The sequence below is a fragment of the Saccoglossus kowalevskii genome, chromosome 6 (genome assembly GCF_978046115.1).
Source record: "Saccoglossus kowalevskii chromosome 6, keSacKowa6.1, whole genome shotgun sequence".
NCBI lineage: Eukaryota > Metazoa > Hemichordata > Enteropneusta > Harrimaniidae > Saccoglossus > Saccoglossus kowalevskii.
Window position 1 is genome coordinate 21994993 of NC_140646.1, and position 23877 is coordinate 22018869.

The window sequence follows — 23877 nt, forward strand, 5'->3', positions numbered from 1 at the left end:
CAATTGCATGATATTAATTACAAATAAAAACGACTATAAGTTAAAAAATTTTCTAAATATATTTATAATTATAAACGTACTTATATTGACTCCAGTGTTACTAGGATAATTCTAATAGAAAAAAAAACATGTTAATGTTAAGACAATGCTTTTTATTAAACCGTAATTAAACAATCTATTTTATGCACGGATGCAATAAAATTAAAACGAATAAGTAATAATAAGTAAAAAGTAGAATAAATGGACTCTAGGGAATACAGGGTCAAGCAACTGTGAAATGGAAAGTAGTTTCGTGCGACACATCAAAGGAAATACCGCAGTTGCCCATACCTATATTCTCTAGTGTCTTTGTGTCAGCATCCTTTATTCTGCGTTTTTTTATACACTACCTAAAACCCTGCAAGTAGAAGTATGCATGGAATCATGGGAAGAAACATTGCAGTGTGATAACTGTCAACTATGATAACTGTCATATTATATATTAATACTAATGGTTGTCATGGTGTCCAAATGTTTTTATTAAAATACCCCTTCCATATAAACTGTTATGGTAATTATTCAAATCTAACAATTGGTGCTACTGAAAGTTTTATACCAGGTGTCCAAATTGATAATTAAATCGCAATTCTATTTTGAAATGTATTGTAATCTTTAGAATCCGGCCAAATGATTGACAGCACCACTGCTGGTGATTTTCTGTCGTAATGAGAGATGAACCACGGTAGCACTGTCATGATTCTCACTGATGATATCAGAGAATTATTGATGAGATAATTGTGAACTGTGTTGCTATTTTATTCTACACAAGGTGCTCAAATACAACTGACGTCATAGTAATGCGAATTCATTGGGAATTCCCGGAACCGCATTTACCCAGGCTGCTTTGCGCCAAACAATATCGTGTAGGGGAATTCCGTCGCTCAGTTCTGCGTCACGAAACCGTTTCTCCGAATACAGTCGTCGCTGGACAATATTGTTATCACAACATCGGAAACATGGCGACTGGGGCTGTCAAACAGGTTTTGAGTATAGAGCCGAGGGAAAATATAGTCTTCCGAGGTGAGTACGTCACCTATACATAGCGTTCGCGTGTAGATATGTGCTTTACACTTCCTGTGAAAATGAGAGCGCCCTTGTGGGGGTTAGTCGTTGTTGCTTGCTATAAACGTCACCTTCAAGGGACACTTAATTTATTATTAATTGTGGGTCAAAATCACACACTCGCCGCGGCGACAACACATTGGATTCATAAGTGAATCGCAAAGTATTTTTTGTGCGATCGAAGGTCGATCGTCTACCTATTTACACTTCCGTGTTACGATTTATTTAACAATCGATACGAGATACGACATTAGAAACTTGGAGGGTGGGCAATTCAAAACACAGCAGTGGACAGATGCGTATATGTAATAATAATTGTTTTAATAATTTAAAATGAACATACACTTGTTTTGTTCGTATGATGTTATATATTTATGGAACGGATTGTAAAATAAACGTAGGCAATCCACCAAACCACGATTTTAGATTTTATATTAAATTAAATTACAATTCCATATATTTATTTATTTATTTAAACTCACTTAAATTGTAATCGCGTGCTAAAATGCAATTAAATAAAAATGTAATTAAACTCATAAATTGCAACTCTATTTGGTTGTGTTCTTATTCTTAGGATGAAGTAAAAGTTTAAGTCTTTTGGCATTTGTTAATCAAAATGAACTTTTTATACTTATATATAGAATCCGTCGGTATATCTAATTAATCTATCAATATTTCAGAACTGTATGATAAATGACTCAAAATATTGGACAAAATTAAATAAATAGAAAAAAACGTTATGCAAAAATCCCTGTGACGCTGTGTTTTGCATGATTTATTCTACATTTTTCAAGAAAAAAATGTGACACGCCTTTAATTTATACACAGTACTTGAATCTCCAATAAAAAAAGATTTATTTATTTACTAATCACGTTACCATATAGAAGTTGCTCCAAACGTTTGAATAGACCATTTTCCGTACACTGCGAGAATCACGCGTTATGCGTGAAATCGAACATAAAAACAGGACAAACAAAGGTCATAGCGTCGTATTCGCGTCAAACATCGCGTGGGATTCGACAAACGCGAAAGTATTTCGGGGACATTTCCATGCTTAATAATGTGCTGTCCACATTTGATGATAGGCAATTTCGATTAAGTGAGGGTATTCGGAAGCAATATTCCTCTGTCGAAGATCGGCCGGTCAATGTAAGCTGCGAAATAAAGAAATTCTAGTTCAAAATCAAATCGTTCGATTTTTGCGGCAGACGTTCGACGCGCGTCTTTCATGCATCTCGCGAGATCTCGCAATTGTTCGGAAAATCACCTATTTAACTTCATGAAAACATCAGAGTAGTAGAAATAACATCATCCAAATTGTAACTTTATTTATAATGGTTAAGGAAATGAGAATAAGGCATGCCACGTGCTGGGCGTACAAGATCCCGGAAGTAGTTGTCCATAGCTATATAAGCTGCTACTACATATAATATGAGGTTATTACGAGGATACCTCAAAGTATGCTCGAATACAGTACGGCAGCAGTATCGACCGACGCGTAGCGGAGGTCGATGCGATGGCGTACTGTCTGAGTGCATACTTTGAGGTATCCTCGAAATAACCTTATTATTATACATCTTTTCCTTCCGAGGATACATCATGAGAATGCCGAATTCCAAAATGTTTAGAACAGAATCAGCGAACTTTTTTGTGTGGAGTTCAGTTGAACCCTGGTGGCAGCCATGTTTTTTTTTATTATTATAGGACGCTTACGCGCGTAATCATTCCATATTTGGAATTCGCATAATAATACCGTATATTAATATTGTATACAGTAATTAAACTAAATTACAGTAATTTTCCATAAATCATATGTATAGTACATGATGTATATATACCCACGTGCATATACGAGACTCCTCATAGTAACAATCATTCCATACATTGAAATGTCTATACTAATAGTCTTGTTGATTATGGAGTAATTAGCAGTTCCATATTTAGAGATGTACAGTATTTCAAAGTTTGGCCACTTAACCACCTTTCAGACCACTGTCCTATCTTCTTGTCTCACACTGCAAACTTCAATCATGACATTAACAATACCTATAGCACCATTTTCCCAATACCAGGCAAATTTATCTGGGATGAAAATGGGCGTGAAATGTTGTCAAGGCTATCTCAAATAATTTCCAAGAGATAACCTTATCAGACAGGAAAGATACAGCATCAACAAAAAGTACAAAAAAATAATCAAAATTAAAAAAAGAGAATATAAAGATAAGCTGTGTGACAAAATTATGGCACTTAAACAAACAAATCCTAAATTATTCTGGAAACTGTTAGAGGAACTTGGAAATGTTGACAAAATAAATAGTAACAATGACAACATTAATGTAAACGATTGGTTAGATCACTTTAAAAGTCTAAACAGTGAATCTAATGTTGATGAGAGTAGTTTTACCCATACAGTTAGGAATAGTGTCAGTACACTGGAGAGGGAGAATGTAAATAAAATTAATCTTGATTATGAAATTTCAAGTGATGAAGTATCAAAGCATATTAAATTACTTAAATTAGGTAAAACCTCAGGTAATGACATGATTCCAAATGAAATGGTAAAACATGGTGCACCATATCTCATTAATTCAATTGCCAAATTATTTTGTTTAGTTTTAAAGTCTGGCAAATTACCAGCATTATGGAACTGCAGTTTAATTATCCCCATTTTTAAATCAGGGGACCAAGCGGATTGCAATAATTATAGAGGCATTGCCATCTCCAGCTGTTTATCCAAACGTTATACCATGATATTAAACAGCAGGTTAACTAACTATCTATATGAAAATAATCAAAACAGGGACAACCAGTTTGGCTTTAGGAAAAATCATAGGACAACAGATAACATCTATATTTTAAGATCCTTGATTACAAAATATGTAAACAACAAACGTAAAAAGACAGAAAATTATTTATTTTTATGCTTTATTGACTTCTCCAAAGCCTTTGACTTGGTTTGGCGTGAGGGCTTACTATATAAACTACTGCATATAGGCATTGGGGGGGGGGAACTTCTATAATTCTATAGCATAAAAATGAATAGGGGAATTACACCATACTTTGATTCTAATAGAGGTGTAAAGCAAGGCTGCAATGGTATTTGTGATGTTGTTAACAATTTTGACCCAGTGGACCTGAATGGTGTGAAATTTAACTGTATTTTATATGCAGATGATCTTCTGTTGCTATCAACTAGTCATGATGGTCTACAGAAGGGCATTGATGCCATTCAAAATTACTGCCAGAAATGGAAATTAAAGGTTAATAATAAAGTAAGAACTCAGCAATATCGGTAAACGGTTTCATCTTTATTAGAATCCCGTTCACAGAAATACAGACTGCACAGCTCCAGAAAACACACACGGAGCATGTGACTCAAAGTACTGCACATGCGCAGTTCACTACATGAAAGGTCAACCGGATGTTTACCCCAATGCATGCTGGGAGTTTATCGTACATCAAGTTAACAATCTCCTCTATATTTTTTTTGTTAAAGAAGCAAGTTTACAAACTAAACAGTAGTATAGCAAAAGGTTTAGAACATAAATTCACAGTGACAAATATCTGACAAGATCAAAATCACAGAATTTAGTAAATGTCCAAAATCCCCTCTTGAAGTACCTTCAATAACACCAGCGGAGAAGCACCTCTCTTAGTGAGGCAGTCTGCAAGTTGATTTTTACTTTCAGACCATATGAACTCTTTAATCTGATTGCTTTCAATCAGTTCCCTAATACCAATAACCTCTATACGTAGTCGTTTTTCACTGACTAGTTTAGTGGATTTAACAGCTTCATACACAGACTTACAATCAGTTACACAAATAAGTGGCAACTTGGTATATCTACTATCACTACCTGTCAGTTCCAAATACAAAGTCGAAATGAACATTGCAGAATCGATGCCATCGGCCATGGCAAGTGTTTCCCCAGCTAAAGTGCTACGCACTACCCGGCGAATCTTCTTTGAATTCCAACAGATCGGTGAGAATTTTCCAGTTTCCCCCATGAGAAAAATCAAATATCCTCCTTGACTACCGCCATCAGGAAGATTACCCAGTGAGGCATCACTGAAGACTACTAAGGACAATTCACCATCACCCAAATGCTGAAACTTAAGGGGTACACTATCCGATTTAAGTTTTCTAATTACCTTGTTAGCACATAACAAATCTCTAACCTGACCATTTTTTATGCTGGTGGCCAAGTTACATGCATCGAACAGTACATCTGGGCGACTTTGACGTGCTATCCACAGTATCTGTCCTACTTTAGATCTCAGTAAGTCCTTCTCATTTTCAGTCAGTGGTGATTCTGTTTCTAACGCTCTGGCTCTGGCTATCGGAATAGGAATCAGGTTGTTGGCATAATCACTTTGTTCAAGATAAATCTGGCCCTTTTTGCTCACCAACCCAATCCCGACATATTTAAAAGCATTACTATCTTCCTTTCCAATACAGAAACGTAAACGAATTTGACTAATCACTGATTCCTCAAACTTAGAGTCACCAGCCCACATAAAATCATCTACATGACAAGCTAATACACCAATTAAGTTCCCACTATCATCTACCCAATAAAATACAGCAGGGTCTACTTTGGACATCTGCGCTCCAGTCTCAATCATAACAGCTTTCACTTGATAATACCAGTGGAGAGAAGCATCCCCCAACCCATATACACACTTTTGCAGATGCCATAATTTGTTTGGACAATCTGCCTCCCTAGGTGGACGTATGAAAACATCCCTTTCTATTTCTTTACCCTGTAAGAAAGCAGTTTTAATGTCCATGGATCGAGGTTTCCATCTATTCTGAGCCATGATAGCCAAAATAAGTCTCATTGACTCTTTGCTACATGTGGGTGAATCTTTCTGAATTTGGTCATTATTTATCTCCTCAAACCCCCTAGCTACTAATCTTGCCTTGGGTTTTATACTATCACCCGTAGCTTTTAAGGTGCATACCCATCTCGTAGATATACATTTCTGTCCTTCATCTGGTACCTCTTTGTACACTTTGTTTTGTTTCCAACTGTCTAGCTCTGTCAATTTTGCCTCAGTCATTGAAATGTCCTCTAACAGCATGACACTTTCATCAGAAATGTTTACATCAACCGGAGGAGTTTCTAGAATCTCAAGATTATCAACTCTACTTAGATCTACTGACTGGCTTATGCCACCTAACTCATCAGGCTCGTTATATTCCAAATTATACCAGTTTCTGTTTTTGCCATGTACTTTGCCAGCTCTACTAATAATTTTGGCTGTAAGTGTATCACCAGTTTGTCTATTAGTATACTTAACTGTGTTTCCTGGTTTAATTTTTGAAATATCTGCCAAATTTCTAATACCTAACCCAGTCTCTCCGTTATCATTTTCTTGGTCTCCAGACGTATTTTGTTGAATCTCTCCTGTCTCTCTGTTTTCAGTCTCTAATTCTATAGATGTATCATGCTGAATTTCCGTAGGTTCTTCACTAACACTTTCTGACTGCTGAGATCTGTCATGGTTACTGATACTTTCTCTTGTAACAGTCTCTGGTTGGCTTGTTTTTCTGAGTCTACATTGATGCACTCTGACCAACATACCACCATGTCGTGCAAAAACTACAGTACCATCCTGTCCTATGACAGTAGCAGGACCCTTCCATTCAGGGCTATCAGGGCGCTTGTAGTATACTTTGTCTCCCAGTTGACAAGTCTCCATCAATGGACGAATTTGCTTTCTTAAAGCTCTTCTTATTCTCTCTGAGCATTCTGACTCAGTAAACGATCGCCTAGCAGCATTCATTGAAGCAATGTGACTACCAACTATATTACTCATGGTAGTACCTTCTAAAGCTGGTGGTTTGTCTACCAGAACTGATGGCATGTTAGGATTTTTTCCATAGAGAAGTTGATAAGAACTATATCCATGGATGTTAGTAAGGCTGTTCTTAGCGAATAAGGCCCAGTTCAGAGCTGTCTCCCAGCTACACTTTTTCTCTGCTTTGACTTTTCTTACAATCTCAGTTAGTGTCTGATTGTGTCTTTCAAGGCATCCATTACTCCATGGAGAATATGCTGCAGTGGTTCTCTGTTCAATATTAAAGTTCTCACACATATCCTGAACTTCAGCACTATTAAATTCACCACCATTATCACTATAGAGTTTTTTGGGTGACCCATGGATACTGATCCATTTCTGTATAAACTTATCAACAAATACAGAAGACTGCTTGCTCGTCATTATGGCTCCGGCACTAAACCGAGTGAATTCATCCATGATATGCAAATACCACAAGTTTTTGTCCAACTCGTGAAGATCAACCGTGATGGTATCGTTAAAATCTGTGGCAAGCGGAAAGCCCACCACTGGCTTGGGTACAGGTTTCTTATATTTCTGACATATTGTACAGTTGTCAACGACTTTTGTTAATGTCCGAAAAACTTCTGTGTCATGTGTACCTGCACTTTCTAACAGCTTCTTAAGACGATCAGCTGAAGCATGTCCAAACTGACTATGTAGTTTAGTTAATATCTTCTCATGATCTACTTTACTTGTGTTCTCATCAATAATAAGAATTTCCTCTTCAGGATTACTTTTCTGTTCACATGTAATATTTCGACTCTGTAAATCTACACAGTAGTGCCCACTAGATGTGAAATGTAGCTTTACTGGGTGCCTGAACATTTCAGCTTCATCATTTGCTAAATCAAGTACTGTACCTGCCCGCTTCAGTGAAGTCTTACTAAGCAGTAGAGGGATATCTGTTTCCACTACCTCTGTGTCAATTCTGCATGACGTTTCACCTATCTTGACTGGCAGTATTGCATTGATTGTAGACCTAATTTGAGCACCATCTCCAAACTTGAACATTTTGTTGCTTGGAGCTGTATTAACCATCAATTTTTGCTTATCATCTAAACCATTCATATAGTTGTCAAACCATCGTTTACCACATACTGTCCGAGTACAAGCAGTATCTATAACTGCACATCCGAAAGATTCAGTCATGAAAATTTCATTAATGGATTTCTCTTCTTTGGTTAATAATGTCAAATTACATACTTCGGGCTCAGAATCATGTGATGACATATTTACAACAGATGGATCGGATCTATGTTGACAGTCCTTGGCCCAGTGAAAAACTGACTGGCATATCACACATTTTGTACGTCTACCAAATTTGTCCAAGGGATTCGTACCTTTAGGAGCATTAGCATTTCCAGGATTTCCATAACGTTGAGTTGGACGAACCATTCGTCTAGTATCAGAATTAAATCTCTGTGTTATGAAAGCCGACTCATTTCTAACGGTTATTCCAGACGCATCTTCGCTCGAATTGCCGCCATTGGTCACGTGACTTTCAGCAAAAATACGCTTCAAAGCTGACTTCATCGTCGCAAATTTCAAGTCCGATGCTGCGGTCAAAGCAAGCTGCCTTTCCTTTTTGGATAAATCGGCACTGTCCAACAATTTAAAAGCCAAAACCGCATCAGGAAGAGTCATACCGTATTTCGTCGACTGATTATATCGACGTTCATATTCTATGATGAAGTCCGCCATCGTCTGGTCGGGCAACTTCCGGTACGAGTCAAAATTAGAATACGTCTCATACGCCAAGTCGACAGTTTCTTTTTTGAACAATGAATCCAATGCTTGAATCAGAACATCCATACCTGTATCCGAATTCAGTTCAGTCACATCTATTTCGAGCACCTTCGCTCTTGCTTGATCCGACAAAGACAGCGTAACAGCCAATGCTTGTTTCTTCTTGTCTAAGTCGGTTACCAAACGCCACACGGCAATTTCGTTTTTCCATGTTTCATACACGGTCTCCACTCCTAGCTTCGGAGGATTTTTGTAGCTCGTACTCTGTGACATCTTGTCAACCGTGCTCTGCTACCATTTAATAAAGTAAGAACTCAGCAATATCGGTAAACGGTTTCATCTTTATTAGAATCCCGTTCACAGAAATACAGACTGCACAGCTCCAGAAAACACACACGGAGCATGTGACTCAAAGTACTGCACATGCGCAGTTCACTACATGAAAGGTCAACCGGATGTTTACCCCAATGCATGCTGGGAGTTTATCGTACATCAAGTTAACAGTTAACATAAACAAATCTAAAATTATAGTTTTCAACAGCACTGGTGAAAACCTTGAAGGCAAATTTCAATTCTACATTAATGGAACACAACTCGAATGTGTGAATTTTTATAACTACCTTGACATCACTTTTCAATAAAAATAGAAATTTTGTGCAGTCACAGCAAGGTTGTATAAAAAAAGCTCACAAAGCATCATTTAAAATGTATAAAATGCTTTGGGGTTCAAATGCCATTCAGTGAGTCTAGCCTGTAAACTGTTTGATTCTGTTATTAAACCGGTTATTCTTTATGGGTCAGAAGTTTGGGGTAGTTTTCTGACTAATCTATTTAGCGGAACTGGCAATAGCAAATGAGAGATTTATAATACTGTTTTTGTATCAAACCTATTTTGTGACAAAATATTACCAGAAAAAAAACTTCATATAAAGTTTTGTAAAAGAGTTTTGGGAGTACACAGGAAGGCATCAAATATTGCTTGTAGAAGTGAACTTGGTCGTTCCCCACTTGTGATTGATGTGTGTACTACTGTCATAACATTTTATCAAAGGTTGTCATGTAAGAAAACAACAATATAATTATCGAAGATGCTTTTAAAGAAAGTAGTGGGTTTAAATACGATCCTTGGTATAAATTTGTCCAAAAACTTCTACAAATTACAAATATGACAAACACGGATACTAATCAGGTCAGTTTTTGCAATCTGTTTAAAGAAAGGTTAAACCCAATTTACTCAACAAATGTGGAAAGTCAGTCGAACAAAACTGGTCATAATAAACTAAGTACTTGTACAACATTCAAAAATAATTATAAATTTGAAAAATACTTGGATGATATAAAAAACGTTAGTAGCATTAACCAAATTCCGTATTTCAGCTCACTTCTTGCCAATTGAAATAGGCCGTCACAGGGAATAAATAAAATTGACAGGGTATGTAACAAGTGTGACTCTAATGATGTGGGCGATGAAAAACATTACTTTTTTATTGTGAATTCCTCATACTCATCTGATTATCAAACCTTACGAAATGGAGAATTGTTTATTAATGTTTTCTCAAGTGTAGACAAATATGTTTGTAGTATTTTAGATAATTTTGTTTTTCAGATTTTAAAATTAGTTTAGATTAGTTGTGTTACTTTATGTTTCTTATATTGGACTTTACTCAAGCATTGTTTTTGTGTACGTTCCAAATATCCTATCCTATCCTATCCTATCCTATCCTATCCTATCCTATCCTATCCTATCCTATCCTATCCTATCCTATCCTACTTTATTGCTTTATGGTGTACTTTTATTGGAACGATAAACGGATTTATGTCACGTTATTTACTTACTAATTTTATGCAAACATTCAAGGTCCATTCACCGATGAAGTTACGTCACTTATTAAATTGACCAATCCAACGGATGAAATCGTGTGCTTCAAGATGATGACAACGTCCCCTCGTAACTATATTGTGAATCCTAACAGAGGGATCGTAAAACCCGATTCGACCGTTCATGTCAAAGGTTAGTTACTGTTGGCAACGCCACCTATATCTATGGTTAAGAAAAAAACTCACATTTACTTGTATTCAACACTGAGATATGTTCGGTCAAGTGTGTCTATCGACGTACGACGTCATTTTGTTTTACGAATGTCGGCGTCATACACTCATGACTCTTTCTTCTATTCATGGTCACACGTAGATGCAAGTTGAATACAAGACATTTTTTTTTAACAGAAGAATGTTTAAAAATTCATATTTAATAACTATTTTATAGGAAGAATTATCACTATAAAATAACAGTATTTATCAAAGCTCTTTTATTGTTTGAAAACCACATCATTGTTTACCTATACATTTAACTAAATGTTGAGTAACCATACCCAGGGCCATTGGTATCTTTTAATAATAATATTATTAATAATAAACTATCGTATCCTTTATAGGATCTTGAGTTAAATCACAATAAAGTGTGGATGAAAGGAAAAACAAGAAAGACAATAAAATAAAATATCATAAGAATGATAATAACAAAAAAAAACCTTGCAGATATGCCTTGATATTAATATTGTTGTTTATTTGAATGAGAACTAAGGCTTTTTCATGTTATTTTCTCTAATTTTGAAACATTCGTATATGTATTTAGCTAGTTTTATAATTGTTTTATTTTCATTGTTGTTCATCATAGCTATCATTTTTTCTTCATGTGTCGTGTTTTGGAGTAACATTTTTGACTCGGTGTTTAGTTGGTTTCTTTCATTTTCATTATAATTTGCAGTTAATAAGCAGAAAATGTTTTTCATCTTCAATTTCGTCTAGATAAATTACGTTTTTTTTAAATTAATGTATTTCAGAAATTGGTCGTAATGAGTACATACAGGCATTAATGTTCTTTAATTTCTAATTTAACCTTATGGATTATGATGTTTGGGTAACCTTCCCCGGGGTCATCTTTGTTGTTCATTGAGAATCTTAATTTACTTTCCCGGATGATGTTTCAGTGTGGTGTTATTCTATGTTTATATAGCTCATATTAGCATATTGCATCATTTCAGTGGTGTTAGTAAGTGAGTTCACACCAGATCCTGCTCGTAGTGGCAAAGATAAGTTCATGGTACAGTCAGTGATTGTCAGTAAAGCGGACGTCGATCAGGATAAATTAGTAAGTTGATTTTACTAAATTACGACAATACCCATTGTGTGTCTATATAAGATTCAATTGATCGACCGTATATTAGACACATTATTTAAATAATTAAAGAGCGGCAGTCGTCGTGCGCGTCCTGTTCGATATGGGACTCATAGCGACGTATACAACGCGTGTAAAATACGTTGTTTATTTACATGAAATTCGAACACGCACTGCGCGACGACCACCGCGCTTTAAATGTGTTATCAACTATAACATAACAAACCTAATGTTTTGATTTAATACCACTAGAAACAATGAGTAGAAAAAAATAGGTGGTGACATCTAAAAACATTGCATTTTATTTCCCGTCCGCTTTGCTTAGGTGAACCTGTACGAGTAACTTTTTGTTCTGTTGCATAATCATTCTACAGTGGAAAGATTCTAAAACATCAGATATAATGAAGTCCAAATTGAAATGTGTTCATAAAGTAAGTATAACACCCTGAATATTTACTCGTACTCTTCTAAACATATATTTATTATTGATTCTCTGTATCGTGTCACGTTTATTAATGTTTTTGAACAAACAAAAAACTTATGCTCCCCGCACAACAATATTGATCAAATGACGTTAGGGAGCCCTATCACGCTCGACATGGTCAACATATTCCTGAAGTATGTGTCAAATAAAAACAGCATCCCGAATTTCATTTTGTGCACAAAAAAGCATAGTGTAATCATGGTGAGAACAGTTACAATCTCTTTACGTCCACTAGCGGAAACAAACACCTATTAAGTGTAAGTAATAACACATACAGTCATATACACGAATATATAAACATGAAACACGAGATTCGAAATTCAACTCAGCGAATCAGCATCGCCACTGTAACCATAGGCGTTATCCATTACACTATATTCTTTCCATTTTAGGACAAAGAAGATGGTCGGATTGTGGCAGATAGTGCGTGTATGGATCCACCGGAACTGTTGAAAGCAGAGGGGTAAGAGCAAACTAGTCTAACATATATGTACACATAATTGTTAAATCACACAACGGGTTGAATACATCTTCTCTAACTGGTATAGGCCGTCGTACTTGTCTGCGTTTCGCGCATGTTTGTGTGCCAGTAACTTGTTAAAAGAACCCATTGGTCGCATCCGAAGATAAAATAAAAGCGTTGTTTTCTGTTATTAAATATACGTGTATGTGTCGACGTTAATAAAACAAATTATGGGTTATGTTGTCACCGTGACGGCAGATTGTAAAAAAATGTTCGTCAGTGAGCGACTTTTGTTATTAGACATTCTCATAGAGGGCGTTAATATTGTGAACAAATAACGTCACAGCGTGACGATCTCTTATTAATATACTTAATGTGAGAGAGTTCTTATAAGTGTTAAAATTTTCGTTTCAGACCTGAAATTATTGATATTGACGACGACGACGAAGAAGATGATGATGACGAGTCTCTTAAAACCGCACCTGAAGTATTTTCAAGCTTCCGTAGAATCGATGATGAGGATGGTGATGATGCGGATGACGAAGATGAGAAACGAACTTGGACAGGGGTAGATGACGAAGATGATGATGATAATGATGATGATGATAGGGGTAATTAAGCATTATTTGTCACATGTATGGGAATATTTCAACAGTTAACGTGGATGAATCTATTCGTGTGATTTCAAACTTTAAATAAATGAAAATTGAAAATCCAGCTTGCATAATATAATTAAATTTCATTATATACACCTTTATTCCAATTGTGTTATAGTTGATGACAGAGATGATGAAATGGTCGTATGCTGGCGGTGGATGGATGATATCCAACAATGGAGACTGTTTGAGGAAGATATTGCGGAAGAGTTAGAAACCCATTACCAGAAAGACAGTCACAGCATCATCACACTCCCAATGGGGGACTTTGGGTAAGAAACAAAAAAATCACCAAAGCAGTTAGTGACTTGACGAAGGCGTGTTTTGAGTTCTCCTTTCAATCGAAATATTTAAAAGTGGCAAAATCGTGAACAGATAGATTATTAGTTTGTAAATGACTAATGTTTTACCAACGTGAAATATACACATTATCCTTATTTTCAGATATAATTTTGACTTTAATGGCATGAAACAAGAGAATTTGGAAACAGGGCGTAAAAGGGTCATAAGGAGAGAAGGTAATTAATAACTAAATAGTGTTTATATTACTCATTTATTCATTATATTATGTATAATTGATGTATTTGTTTTTGTTATATATTTTATTTCCAAACGTAGATAAATTACGTTTTTTTTTAAATTAATGTATTTCAGAAATTGGTCGTAATGAGTACACTACACTGCTAGAGATCGAATATTCTCTTGATTTCAACTAAGTCTGACTGTCGATGGATGTATAGCAGAGCTCTTGATCATTGCAGATTAAATTGACTGCATTACCCCTATTTTAATTTTTCGCTACAAAATGACCCCCGAACCACCAAATCCCGCACATTTATATAGACTATGAATTGTGTCAATATTGTACACAAGTACAATTACTCATTCGTGAAAATTCTAGTCCTAGTCTCAAAACAACTTCATTTACATATAGCCGAATAAATAAATAAACCAGTGTTAAGTTTCCGTTTAACCTATTATTATATAAAGGGACATTTACAGAATAATAATCCTTGTTAACGTTTCAATATTTATTTATTGCAATCGATGACTTTCGGAGTTCAATCTCAGGTGGTATATTTGACGGAGTACATGTATGTCTGGTGTCTTCTTAGCAGCCGATCTTGTAATAAGTGTAGGAAATACCATGGGACCAACAACTCCTCGATGCACCGTGGTGTTAGCTACATTTTTTGAAGTACTAAGCAAGGTAGTACTAAGTACTAAGCACTGAAACTTCCAAGCCAACTGCTTTTAGGATTGCAGTGGTGAATTATGGCCAGCAGCACCATGGCATGTATTCCGAAAATGCAAGAAATCACCTATAACCACTAAAATCCTTTTTACAAACATCTATCTACCTAACCACAGCATGGGAGATAAATGTTAGATCTGAAAATCTGTGAAATTCTGAAATAGTTTAACTGATTGGCTTGTTTGTCTGCGCGCCATGAATCAACTTCTCGCGAGCGCGTCGGTAACAGTAAAAAACGTCCTATAAATAACGACTTGTAGAAACCTTGTCTGCTTCACGATTATTATCAGTTAATCTGTGACAAAAGACTGTTGACAACATTGATCTCCAAAAAGTAAACAATATTCAGTGACAACAGTTATCGTCGACTACTCAACAACCAAAATTCGAAGGGGAGTCACGTAACCATGTTTGGGTGAGCAACCATGCTACATCGGCCCCGCTTTGTTAAACAGTTGCTGAAGGAAATAGAAGACACCTCCACTGGAAACATGTGAGATAGAAGTGTAAAGGTACAGAGAACACGCTGACAATATGGCATCAAAGGATATAAAGGAAAAGATGAAAAAACTGAAGGAAAAAGAAACCAAGGAACAAAAACTTATGGAAGCCTACATGGCATCAAAGACAAGCGCGAAGGAGGCCAAAAAGGGGGATGATGAGGAATCGAGGTCCGAAAATGATGAAGTCTCGAGCTATTCTCTGAGAACTATCACTATGCTGATCATTGATCTAAAACAAAGCACTGAGGCAGGTTTCGGGGACATAGCAGGAATGTTAATACGAATGGGAGAGGTGAAGAAAAAGTGCAGTGAATTGGAGGAAACGGTATAATACAATGCGAACACCGGATGGGAAAACGCCCAGGAAATTGACCACCTGAAAAAAAAGATTCATGAGCTAGAAACTGAAAATAAACGTAAAAAAGAATCAAGTCTTAGAAATGAAAGACATTCAGTTTGAGATTTTATGGAATCACAGAGAAAGAAGAAGAAAATGCTCTGAGCACTGTGTGGGAAGTGGTGAGTGAAAAATTTTGTATAGATCCAAAGACCGTGGAAAACGCATATCGAATCCGGGGGAGGGTGAAAATTGGGAAAATTGGGAAGGATGAATTCTTAGATTTAGAAGGTTAGCTCAAAGGGGTGGCTGTAGCATTCGTGTGCATCGGTGATGGCAGACTTGAGTTTAGTCGTTTGGGGCTGGCATGTTCGTTGTGTTGTAGGCCATAAGGCATGGGAGAGGGATTGGGAGGAACCTCTCAGAACCCCTAACATCAAAAAATTTTCAGAGGACCAAGCAACAGTTTGTGAGGGTTGTATTACTTATGGGGAAGCCCATGAAGCAATCAAGACGTTTCCTGCAAATAAAATTCCAGTAAATGATGGAATGCTGATTGACTTCTACAAATGTTTTGGGGGTCTTATTGGAAACTTTGTGGTTAATTCATTGAATACTGCTTTTGAGAAGGGCAAGCTATCACCAACACAACAACAAGGGGTAATCACTTTATTGGAAAAGAAAGGACAGGAGATTTTTTAAAAAATGGCGACCAATCTCATTGCTGAATGCAGACTACAAGATTGGTACAAAATGCCTGGCCAAGCGATTGGAAATAATTCTTCCTTCACTCATACATGAAAATCAGTCTGCCTTTGTGAAAAATCGATTCATTGGGGATGGGGTGATATTGGCTGAACAAATTCTAGATTATTCAGATAAACAAAAAATACTGGGCATTTTATTGACTATTGATATAGAAAAAGCATTTGACACAGTTGAATGGGATTTTCTATACAAAGCGCTGGCAGCCTTCAATTTTGGAACTGACTTCATTCAGAAAGCCAAAGTACTGTACAAAAATATTTCTATTAGTGTCATGCACAAGGGTACAAGCACTGGCTATTTCCCACTTCACAGAGGTGTGAGGCAAGGCGGTTCCATATCACCCATGCATTTTATTTTGGCTTTAGAAATTTTTATGAGTTGAATGCATGATGATCCGAATATTAAAGGGTTGGAAGTGCCCGACCAGGTGGAGGTTAAGGGAGCTGCGTATGCAGATTACCTTACTTGCTTATTAAGGGATATACCATCCTGTCATCGCCTGTTTGAGAAACTTTTAAACACTTTCGGATAATCTCAGGTTTAGCAGTAAATAAATGTGGTTGGCCAAATGGAAACATAGAATAGATAAACTCCTACGTCTTAGTTGGCCTAACACTCCCATTAACATTTTGGGAATCTACATTTCGTTTGATAAAAAAAATGACATCCAGGATGAATTGGGCTTCCCCATTAGAATCTCTAAAGTCATCAATTAAATTTTTGAAAAGGAGAAATTTAAGCCTGTTAGGTAAAGTGCAAATTATTAAAGACATTAACAAGCTCATTTTTGTGTTTTTATGTGGAGAGGTCCTGATACGATTGCCAGGAGGACAGCAATTGTTGGTATTGGAAAGAGAGGTTTAAATGTCCCATATGTATTTTCAATTCATAAAGCTCAACGTATAAACTGGATGCGCCGCTATTTTGATGAAACCACACCTCATCCGTGGAAATGGTTTTTGACAAATACTTTGGTGAAAGTGGGAAATATTGAGCTACTTTTTAGCTCCGCTGTCGACTTTGTCGAGCAGAGCTTATCATATGAGTGATTGTCCCTCGTCGTCGTCCGTGTCAATGTTTTACTTTTTCGACTTCCTCTTGAAAACTACAAGCCTGAAGCTTTGATACTTGGTGTACCTTGGGTAGACCTCTCTCAGATTTGTTCATTTTATGATGATATCTTCAATTCTCTAATTTTGGTGAATATTTTTGTCATTTTTGGTAAAAAGTGATATTTTTGACTTCTTGTTAGATAACGCGAGTCCGATTGCTTTGGTATTACATATATAGGGACTACAAGTGGACCTCTCTCAGATTTGTTCATTTTGTAAGGATATCTTCAATTCTCTAATTTTGGTGAATATTTTTGTCATATTCGGTAAAAAGTGATATTTTTGACTTCTTGTTAAAAACTGCCAGTCCAATTGCTTTGATATTACATATATAGGTACTACATGTGGCCCTCTCTTAGATTTGTTCATTTTGTAATGATATCGTTAATTCTCCAATTTTGGTAAATATTTTTGTCATTTTTGGTAAAAAGTTATATTTTTGACTTCTATTTGAAAACCTTATTGTTTTTATACTACTTATATAGGTACTACATGTAGACCTCTTTCAGATTTGTTAATTTCGTGGTGATATCTTCAATTATCGAATGTTGATGATTATTTTGGGTAAAAATTGATATTTTTTAATTCTTGTTGAAAACAGTAAGTCCTGTTGCTTTGATACTATACATATTGTTCATTTTCTAATGATATCTTCTGTTCTTTAATTGCAATGTGCATTGCTAACAGCCGACAGGCTGCTTGTTAAGGGTAATTTTGACATTAATATGTTGCTGTTACAACTTAACAGCTTCCACCACAGTATGCTGAAAACCTGGCAGTCAGTCAGTAGTGCATATCCTGAATCAAATAATATGGAATAACAAAAATCGTTTTGACTGCTGATAAAAGTTTTTATTACAAAGAATTTGATGATGTGGGGATCACTATGTGGGGCAACCTTTTAGTAACATGGGTTTTATAATGGATTGGGAAGAAATGGTGAACAAAGGTGTCCCAAAGCACATGTTTTTGAATTGGTGAGGTATTATATCATCAGTACCTTCAGGGTTAAAGGGAGGAGTGGAAAGACAGGAACAGATGATTGGGGTGAAGTTTGTTGTTCACTTATTCACCTAAATCAATGTACAGCAAAGCAAGTTGTTAAGGGTATTATTTTATTCCCCCACGCTCAGAGGAGGTAATTTCAGAATTGCTGGGAGAGAGATTACATGGCTGGGAAGCTATCTACAAGTTACCATTCAAAATAACAATAGATACTAAATTGAGGGTGCTTCAATAGAAAATGAACCACAACTTAATAATGACAAATGTAAAACTAAATAAAATTTTGCCCCAGATTTGCCAATCTAAAATGTGTACATTTTGTAAAGCGGAAGTGGAAACAATTATGCACTTTATGATAAAGGTGTTCTCTTGTTCAGTTGTTTTGGAAGGCATTTTCTGAGCGATGGGGAAAACATATTGGGTTGAGAAATACTTTATCTGATGAAACAATTCTAATGGGAGATCCACATGAGTTATTATTGCTCAATTTTTTTACTATTGCTAACTAAGCGTTTTATCTATATCTGAAAATATAAAGGAAAAAATTCCACATTTCAAACATCTTAAACCGTTTGTTCAAAATATTCAGAAAAAAAAGGGAAATTAAATGCACATATTAGGAAATGGGGTGAATTTCTGACTGTATTGACTGTGTAAAGGTGTTTCATATAGAATTTATGTGAAACTGAAATGTATTTTTTAGGAGACTTGACTCAATAAAAAAAACATCTTAAATATAAAAAAAAATATCCCTGTCGAAAGAAAATGGCTGACAAAAATAATGTAGGTGAACAGATGGCAGACCAACCATCCACTTCTTGCAAAAGGTTGAAATTGTTACGAAAAGCCGAAAGTGGAGTAATAACTCGAATCACAAACCGAATCGAACCGCTAATATGTGACCCAACGAATGTATTAGAGGTAATAATTAAATTGAAAAAATATGACAAAGCAAAAGAGAATTTGGAACGTGCCGATAAAAATACCATGATGCACTGTCCAAAGAAGAAGCTACGCATGAAAATGAAACATGGTTGCGAACAAAAGAGCATGCAAGAACTGGGCGAGAGACTACGCACATATTTACTAAACTATGACGAACCATGCATTGACCCGACAGACAGTGCTTCCAATGTAGGAGAGCAGACATCGAGAAGCCACAGCAGGATCATGTCGTGTACTTCGAGTCTAAGAAGTGACGCTTCAGCGCGTAGTGCATTAGCAAGTAAAGAAGCCATGTTGGCACGTCTGAAGGGCCTACAACTTGAACAGGTCTTGACGATGAGGAAGCTAAAATCATTATGAGATATGAAGATGAGTAAATTAGCATACAAGCGAGAGATAATGAAGGCCCGATGACGCAGAGAAGAGCTTCAACAAGAGACAAGCATTGCAGAAGAAACTGCCAAGGAGCAAGCATACTTAGGTAAAAGTTTTGAAACTGCAAGCGGAATGTCTGGCATCTCAAACTTGTTCAAAAAGCCCGTATTGGTCAATGAAACAGTAAATGCACAAAAGGATATTGTGACATCTGCAAAGACGGTCACGAAAGTGGCCAATGTAACAGCAATACACACAGATGAGTACAACCCAGTTAAATATCAAGACTTTGACTACACTTTTTAAAGGTGTACCCCAGAGGAAAGCTGTGACAGCTGATCCAGGGTTTCTCCATGCCCTTAGAAATGGGGTATACAGCCGCTAGAAAACGACTGAAAGATAAATATGGGAAACCGCAAGCATTAGCAAATGCTTAATGGAAAAAAGCAGAAGAATGGCCAATGATCGAAGCAAAAGATGAAGAACCGTTTGATGACTTGGCATTATTCTTAACAGCATGTGAAGACGCGATGGAAGGTGATAAACATGTGAGGAAAATCATGATGCACCCGGTAACTTTAGAAACATTACTAAAGAGTTACCCTATAAACAGAGGGCACGGTGGCGAAAGATTTTTAACAGAATAAAGCGAAATAACATAGATGTGTTTTGTAAATGAAGAAGCATCTGGAGCTGAATACGAAATCTCCAACCATGAAAACAGCTAATGAAACAGAGCAACGCAGAAGGAAATCTGTATCATACACCATTGCAACAGAAGAAGATACAACTGGGTGCCTAGGCTGTTCAGGCACTTAACATCAATTAGCAGAATGCCAAACGTTTGCCAAAAAGGGCTACAAGGAACAGAAAGAACTGATACTGAAGAAAGGCTTATGCTTTGGATGTCTTTCCAAGGCAGAACACCTGGTTAATGATACACCCATCGCATCAACGACTGTGGGTTATAATTCAAACGAATCAATCAATGATGACCTGCAAGGCAGACCAATATTGATACCAGTTCAAATAAGATATAAAGCTACAGGTGGTCATGTAGTCACATATGCATTTCTGGAGGAGGGAAGCGACTCTGTGATATGCACAGAACGTGTTCGGAAAGCATTGAACGTTCGTGGAGAAAAAATGAAACTAACCTTACACATGGTAAGCAGAAGCAAAGTCACTGATACCCAACGTATTAAGTGCCTTGAAGTGTCGGACATGAATGACGAGAATTTTATAAGCCTACCAGAGGTTTATACCCGAAATGAACTACCATTATCGGCAACACACACTGTACAAGAGGAGGATCTGAAAAAAATGGCTACACCTTCAAAGACAGATGAAGTAGGACTGCTAATAGGCAGCAACGTAAGTACAGCTTTCAAACCACTAGAAACTAAGTTTATTGGCTGTAACGAACCGTATGCCGTTCGTACGTCGCTAGGATGGTCAGTAAAGGGAATGTCTATGAGGGATGGTGACAATCACAATGCAGCAGTATTCCACAATATTCGGGTAGAACCGACTGTGGAAAAGATGATAGCAGACATGTATAATCATGAATTCAGCGAACATACAGTTGAAGACAAACCAGAATATTCGGTTGAAGACAAACACTTCCTGAGCATAGTGAAGACAAAAACCACATTTGTTGATGGACACTACAATGTTCCATTGCCATTCAGAAATAAGAATGGACAACAGAGCCAATATAGAAATGAGACTTAAGCAACTAAAACGCAAGTTTGACAAGAATACATCATACCGTGAAGAATACACACGTTTTATGAAAAGTACCATCAATAAGGGCTACGCAGAAATGATACCAGTCTCAGCTGTCAAGGGTCACCAGGGAAAAAAGTGGCACCTACCACACCATGGAGTTTATCACCCACAAAAAAAACTACAAGTTGTCTTTGACAGTGCTGCTGAGTATGGAGGGACTTCATTGAACCGTCAATTGATACAAGGACCAGATCTGACAAATACGCTAGTCGGGGTACTTGTGCAATTCCGAGAAGAGAAAGTTGCAGTTATGTCAGACATTGAAGCCATGTTCTCACAAGTAAGAATACTAGTGAATTACATGGACTACCAGAGGTTTTTGTGGTGGCCCAATGGTGAAACTAACAACCCTCTGAGGGAATATCGCATGAAAGTGCACATATTCGGAGCAACATCTTCACCATCTTGCACAAACAATGCATTGAAGATGACAGCAGAACAGAGCAATGAGAAGACAATAGAGAATACCATCAAAAGAAACTTCTACGTTGATGACATATTAAAATCAGTGGTGACCATAGATGAAGGGCATCAACTTGCAGGCAACCTGATCAAAACCTGCAAGACTGGAGGTTTCAAGCTGACAAAGTTCAACATTAGAAGCTATAGCCGAAGAAGATAGAACACAAGCATTCAATAACTTGAATTCAACCCTGATTTCTTGCAAACAGAAAATGCATTGGGCATGCAGTGGAACATAGAATCGGACGAATTGGGATTTCGCACTAAAATCAAACAGAAATCAGCGACAAAACGTGGGATGCTGTGCACTATCAGCACCATCTATAATCCACTAGGGCTAGCAGCACCTGCTATACTACCGATCCGAAGAACCTTTCAAGAATATACAAGGCCAAGAAAGGTGGGATGTTGACATACCACCAAAACAGCATAAACAATGGAAGAAGTGGTTAGAAAGTCTACCAGAATTAGAATCAGAATTCAGAATCAACAGGTGCATGAAACCAATAGACTTCGGCAGAGCACAACGTGCTGAGTTGCATCATTTTTCAGACACAAGTGGTTATGAAGCTGTCTCTTACATAAGAATAATCAATCACAGCAATAAGATCTACTGTGCCTTACTTATGTCAAAGGCTAGAGTTGTACCGCTCAAGCAAATAACAATACTGCGGATGGAATTAACTGTGGCTACAGTAGCTATACAATTGGACAAAATGTTAAGAGGAGAATTAGACGTCATTGTAGATAACTCATACTTCTGGACAGACAGTAAAACTGTTCTTTGGTACATCATGAATAAAGCTATGAGATTTCACACCTTTGTAGCTAACAGATTGGCAGTGATTCATGGAGGATCAACTGAAGATCAGTCGAGATTTGTGAACATCGCTGAGAATCCTGCAGATGAATGATCACGTGGGCAATCTATACAGAAATTGCTAGCGAATGAGCGCTGGATGAGAGGACCACCTTTTTATGGAAACACAAGACAAATGGACAGTCAACAAATCAGACTGTGAAATACATGACAATGACTTAGAGCTTAAGCAAAATATTGAGGTGCACACAATCATTTACAAAAGAGACTTCAGAGAGTTCATTGGCAGGCTAGTCACGCACCACTCAAGTTGGCATTGACTAAAAAAAGCTGTGGCATGGATACAGAAAATCAGGAATGCACTACTACAACAATCGCAAGGTGATAAATATACCATCGAACCAATGTTCGTAGAAGACCTACAGTCTGCAGAGAACATGATTATACGAAAGGTTCAACACCAAGCATTCTCAGAAGAAATCAATGATCTAATGCACATCAACTCAGATCACAGCTTCAGAAAATTGGATCCTTTTATTGGAACTGACGGATTGTTGCGAGTAGGTGGGAGTTTGCGATTTGCGGAAATACCTGATGAATCAAAACGTCCTATACTACTTCCGAAGGACTCAATAATATTAGAGATAATAATACGACAAATACACAAACAAGGGCAACACTTTGGCCATTCGTACATACTGTCTCAGCTACGAGAAAAGTACTGGATTGTTAACACTAAATCGGCAGCTAGAAAATTAATATCGAAATGTATTGTGTGCAAGCGACAACGTGGATGGCCAAGAGAACAAATGATGGCAGATCTACCGGTGGACAGACTGGCTATTGGTGAACCCCCATTCACACGGATGGGCATAGATTGTTTTGACCCAATAGCGATGAAATTAAAGAGAAGTCGAATCAAACGCTATTGTGTGATTTTTACATGTTTAACAATAAGAGCAGTTCACATAGAAATTGCAGACTCAATGGACACGGACTCGTTAGCAAGTGGAACCATGCACAGATAA

At 36.9% G+C, this 23877-nt stretch overlaps 4 protein-coding genes across 4 annotated transcripts; all 4 read left to right on the top strand.

Annotated features, from left to right (window-relative positions):
- Window positions 1–882: 882 nt before the first annotated feature.
- LOC102802130 (uncharacterized) lies at window positions 883–14486 on the top strand. Its single transcript, XM_085500802.1, has 9 exons — window positions 883–1059; window positions 10554–10706; window positions 11740–11846; window positions 12248–12304; window positions 12750–12820; window positions 13235–13431; window positions 13595–13748; window positions 13921–13994; window positions 14131–14486. Exons 1-9 carry the CDS (start codon window positions 996–998, stop codon window positions 14190–14192), a joined length of 939 nt encoding a protein of 312 aa, XP_085356928.1. The 5' UTR covers window positions 883–995; the 3' UTR covers window positions 14193–14486.
- Window positions 14487–21601: 7115 nt separating this feature from the next.
- On the top strand, window positions 21602–22189 carry LOC144345224 (uncharacterized). Its single transcript, XM_078006787.1, has one exon. It carries the CDS (start codon window positions 21602–21604, stop codon window positions 22187–22189), a length of 588 nt encoding a protein of 195 aa, XP_077862913.1.
- Window positions 22190–22526: 337 nt separating this feature from the next.
- On the top strand, window positions 22527–22943 carry LOC102802694 (uncharacterized). The gene has a single exon (XM_006812947.1). The coding sequence runs from the start codon at window positions 22527–22529 to the stop codon at window positions 22941–22943; it is 417 nt and encodes a 138-aa protein (XP_006813010.1).
- Window positions 22944–23253: 310 nt separating this feature from the next.
- Window positions 23254–23877, top strand: LOC102802808 (uncharacterized). Its single transcript, XM_006812948.1, has one exon. It carries the CDS (start codon window positions 23254–23256, stop codon window positions 23875–23877), a length of 624 nt encoding a protein of 207 aa, XP_006813011.1.

What these genes read in the sequence shown, in the direction of transcription:
- LOC144345224 (XM_078006787.1), top strand. Translation starts at nt 21,602, where the DNA reads ATGATACCAGTCTCAGCTGTCAAGGGTCACCAGGGAAAAAAGTGGCAC.
- LOC102802808 (XM_006812948.1), top strand. Translation starts at nt 23,254, where the DNA reads ATGTTCGTAGAAGACCTACAGTCTGCAGAGAACATGATTATACGAAAG.
- LOC102802130 (XM_085500802.1), top strand. Translation starts at nt 996, where the DNA reads ATGGCGACTGGGGCTGTCAAACAGGTTTTGAGTATAGAGCCGAGGGAA. An exon ending in AATTGAAATGTGTTCATAAA is followed by an intron (nt 12,305 to 12,749) that starts GTAAGTATAACA and finishes TTTCCATTTTAG; the next exon opens with GACAAAGAAGATGGTCGGAT. An exon ending in TAATGATGATGATGATAGGG is followed by an intron (nt 13,432 to 13,594) that starts GTAATTAAGCAT and finishes ATTGTGTTATAG; the next exon opens with TTGATGACAGAGATGATGAA.
- LOC102802694 (XM_006812947.1), top strand. Translation starts at nt 22,527, where the DNA reads ATGAAACCAATAGACTTCGGCAGAGCACAACGTGCTGAGTTGCATCAT.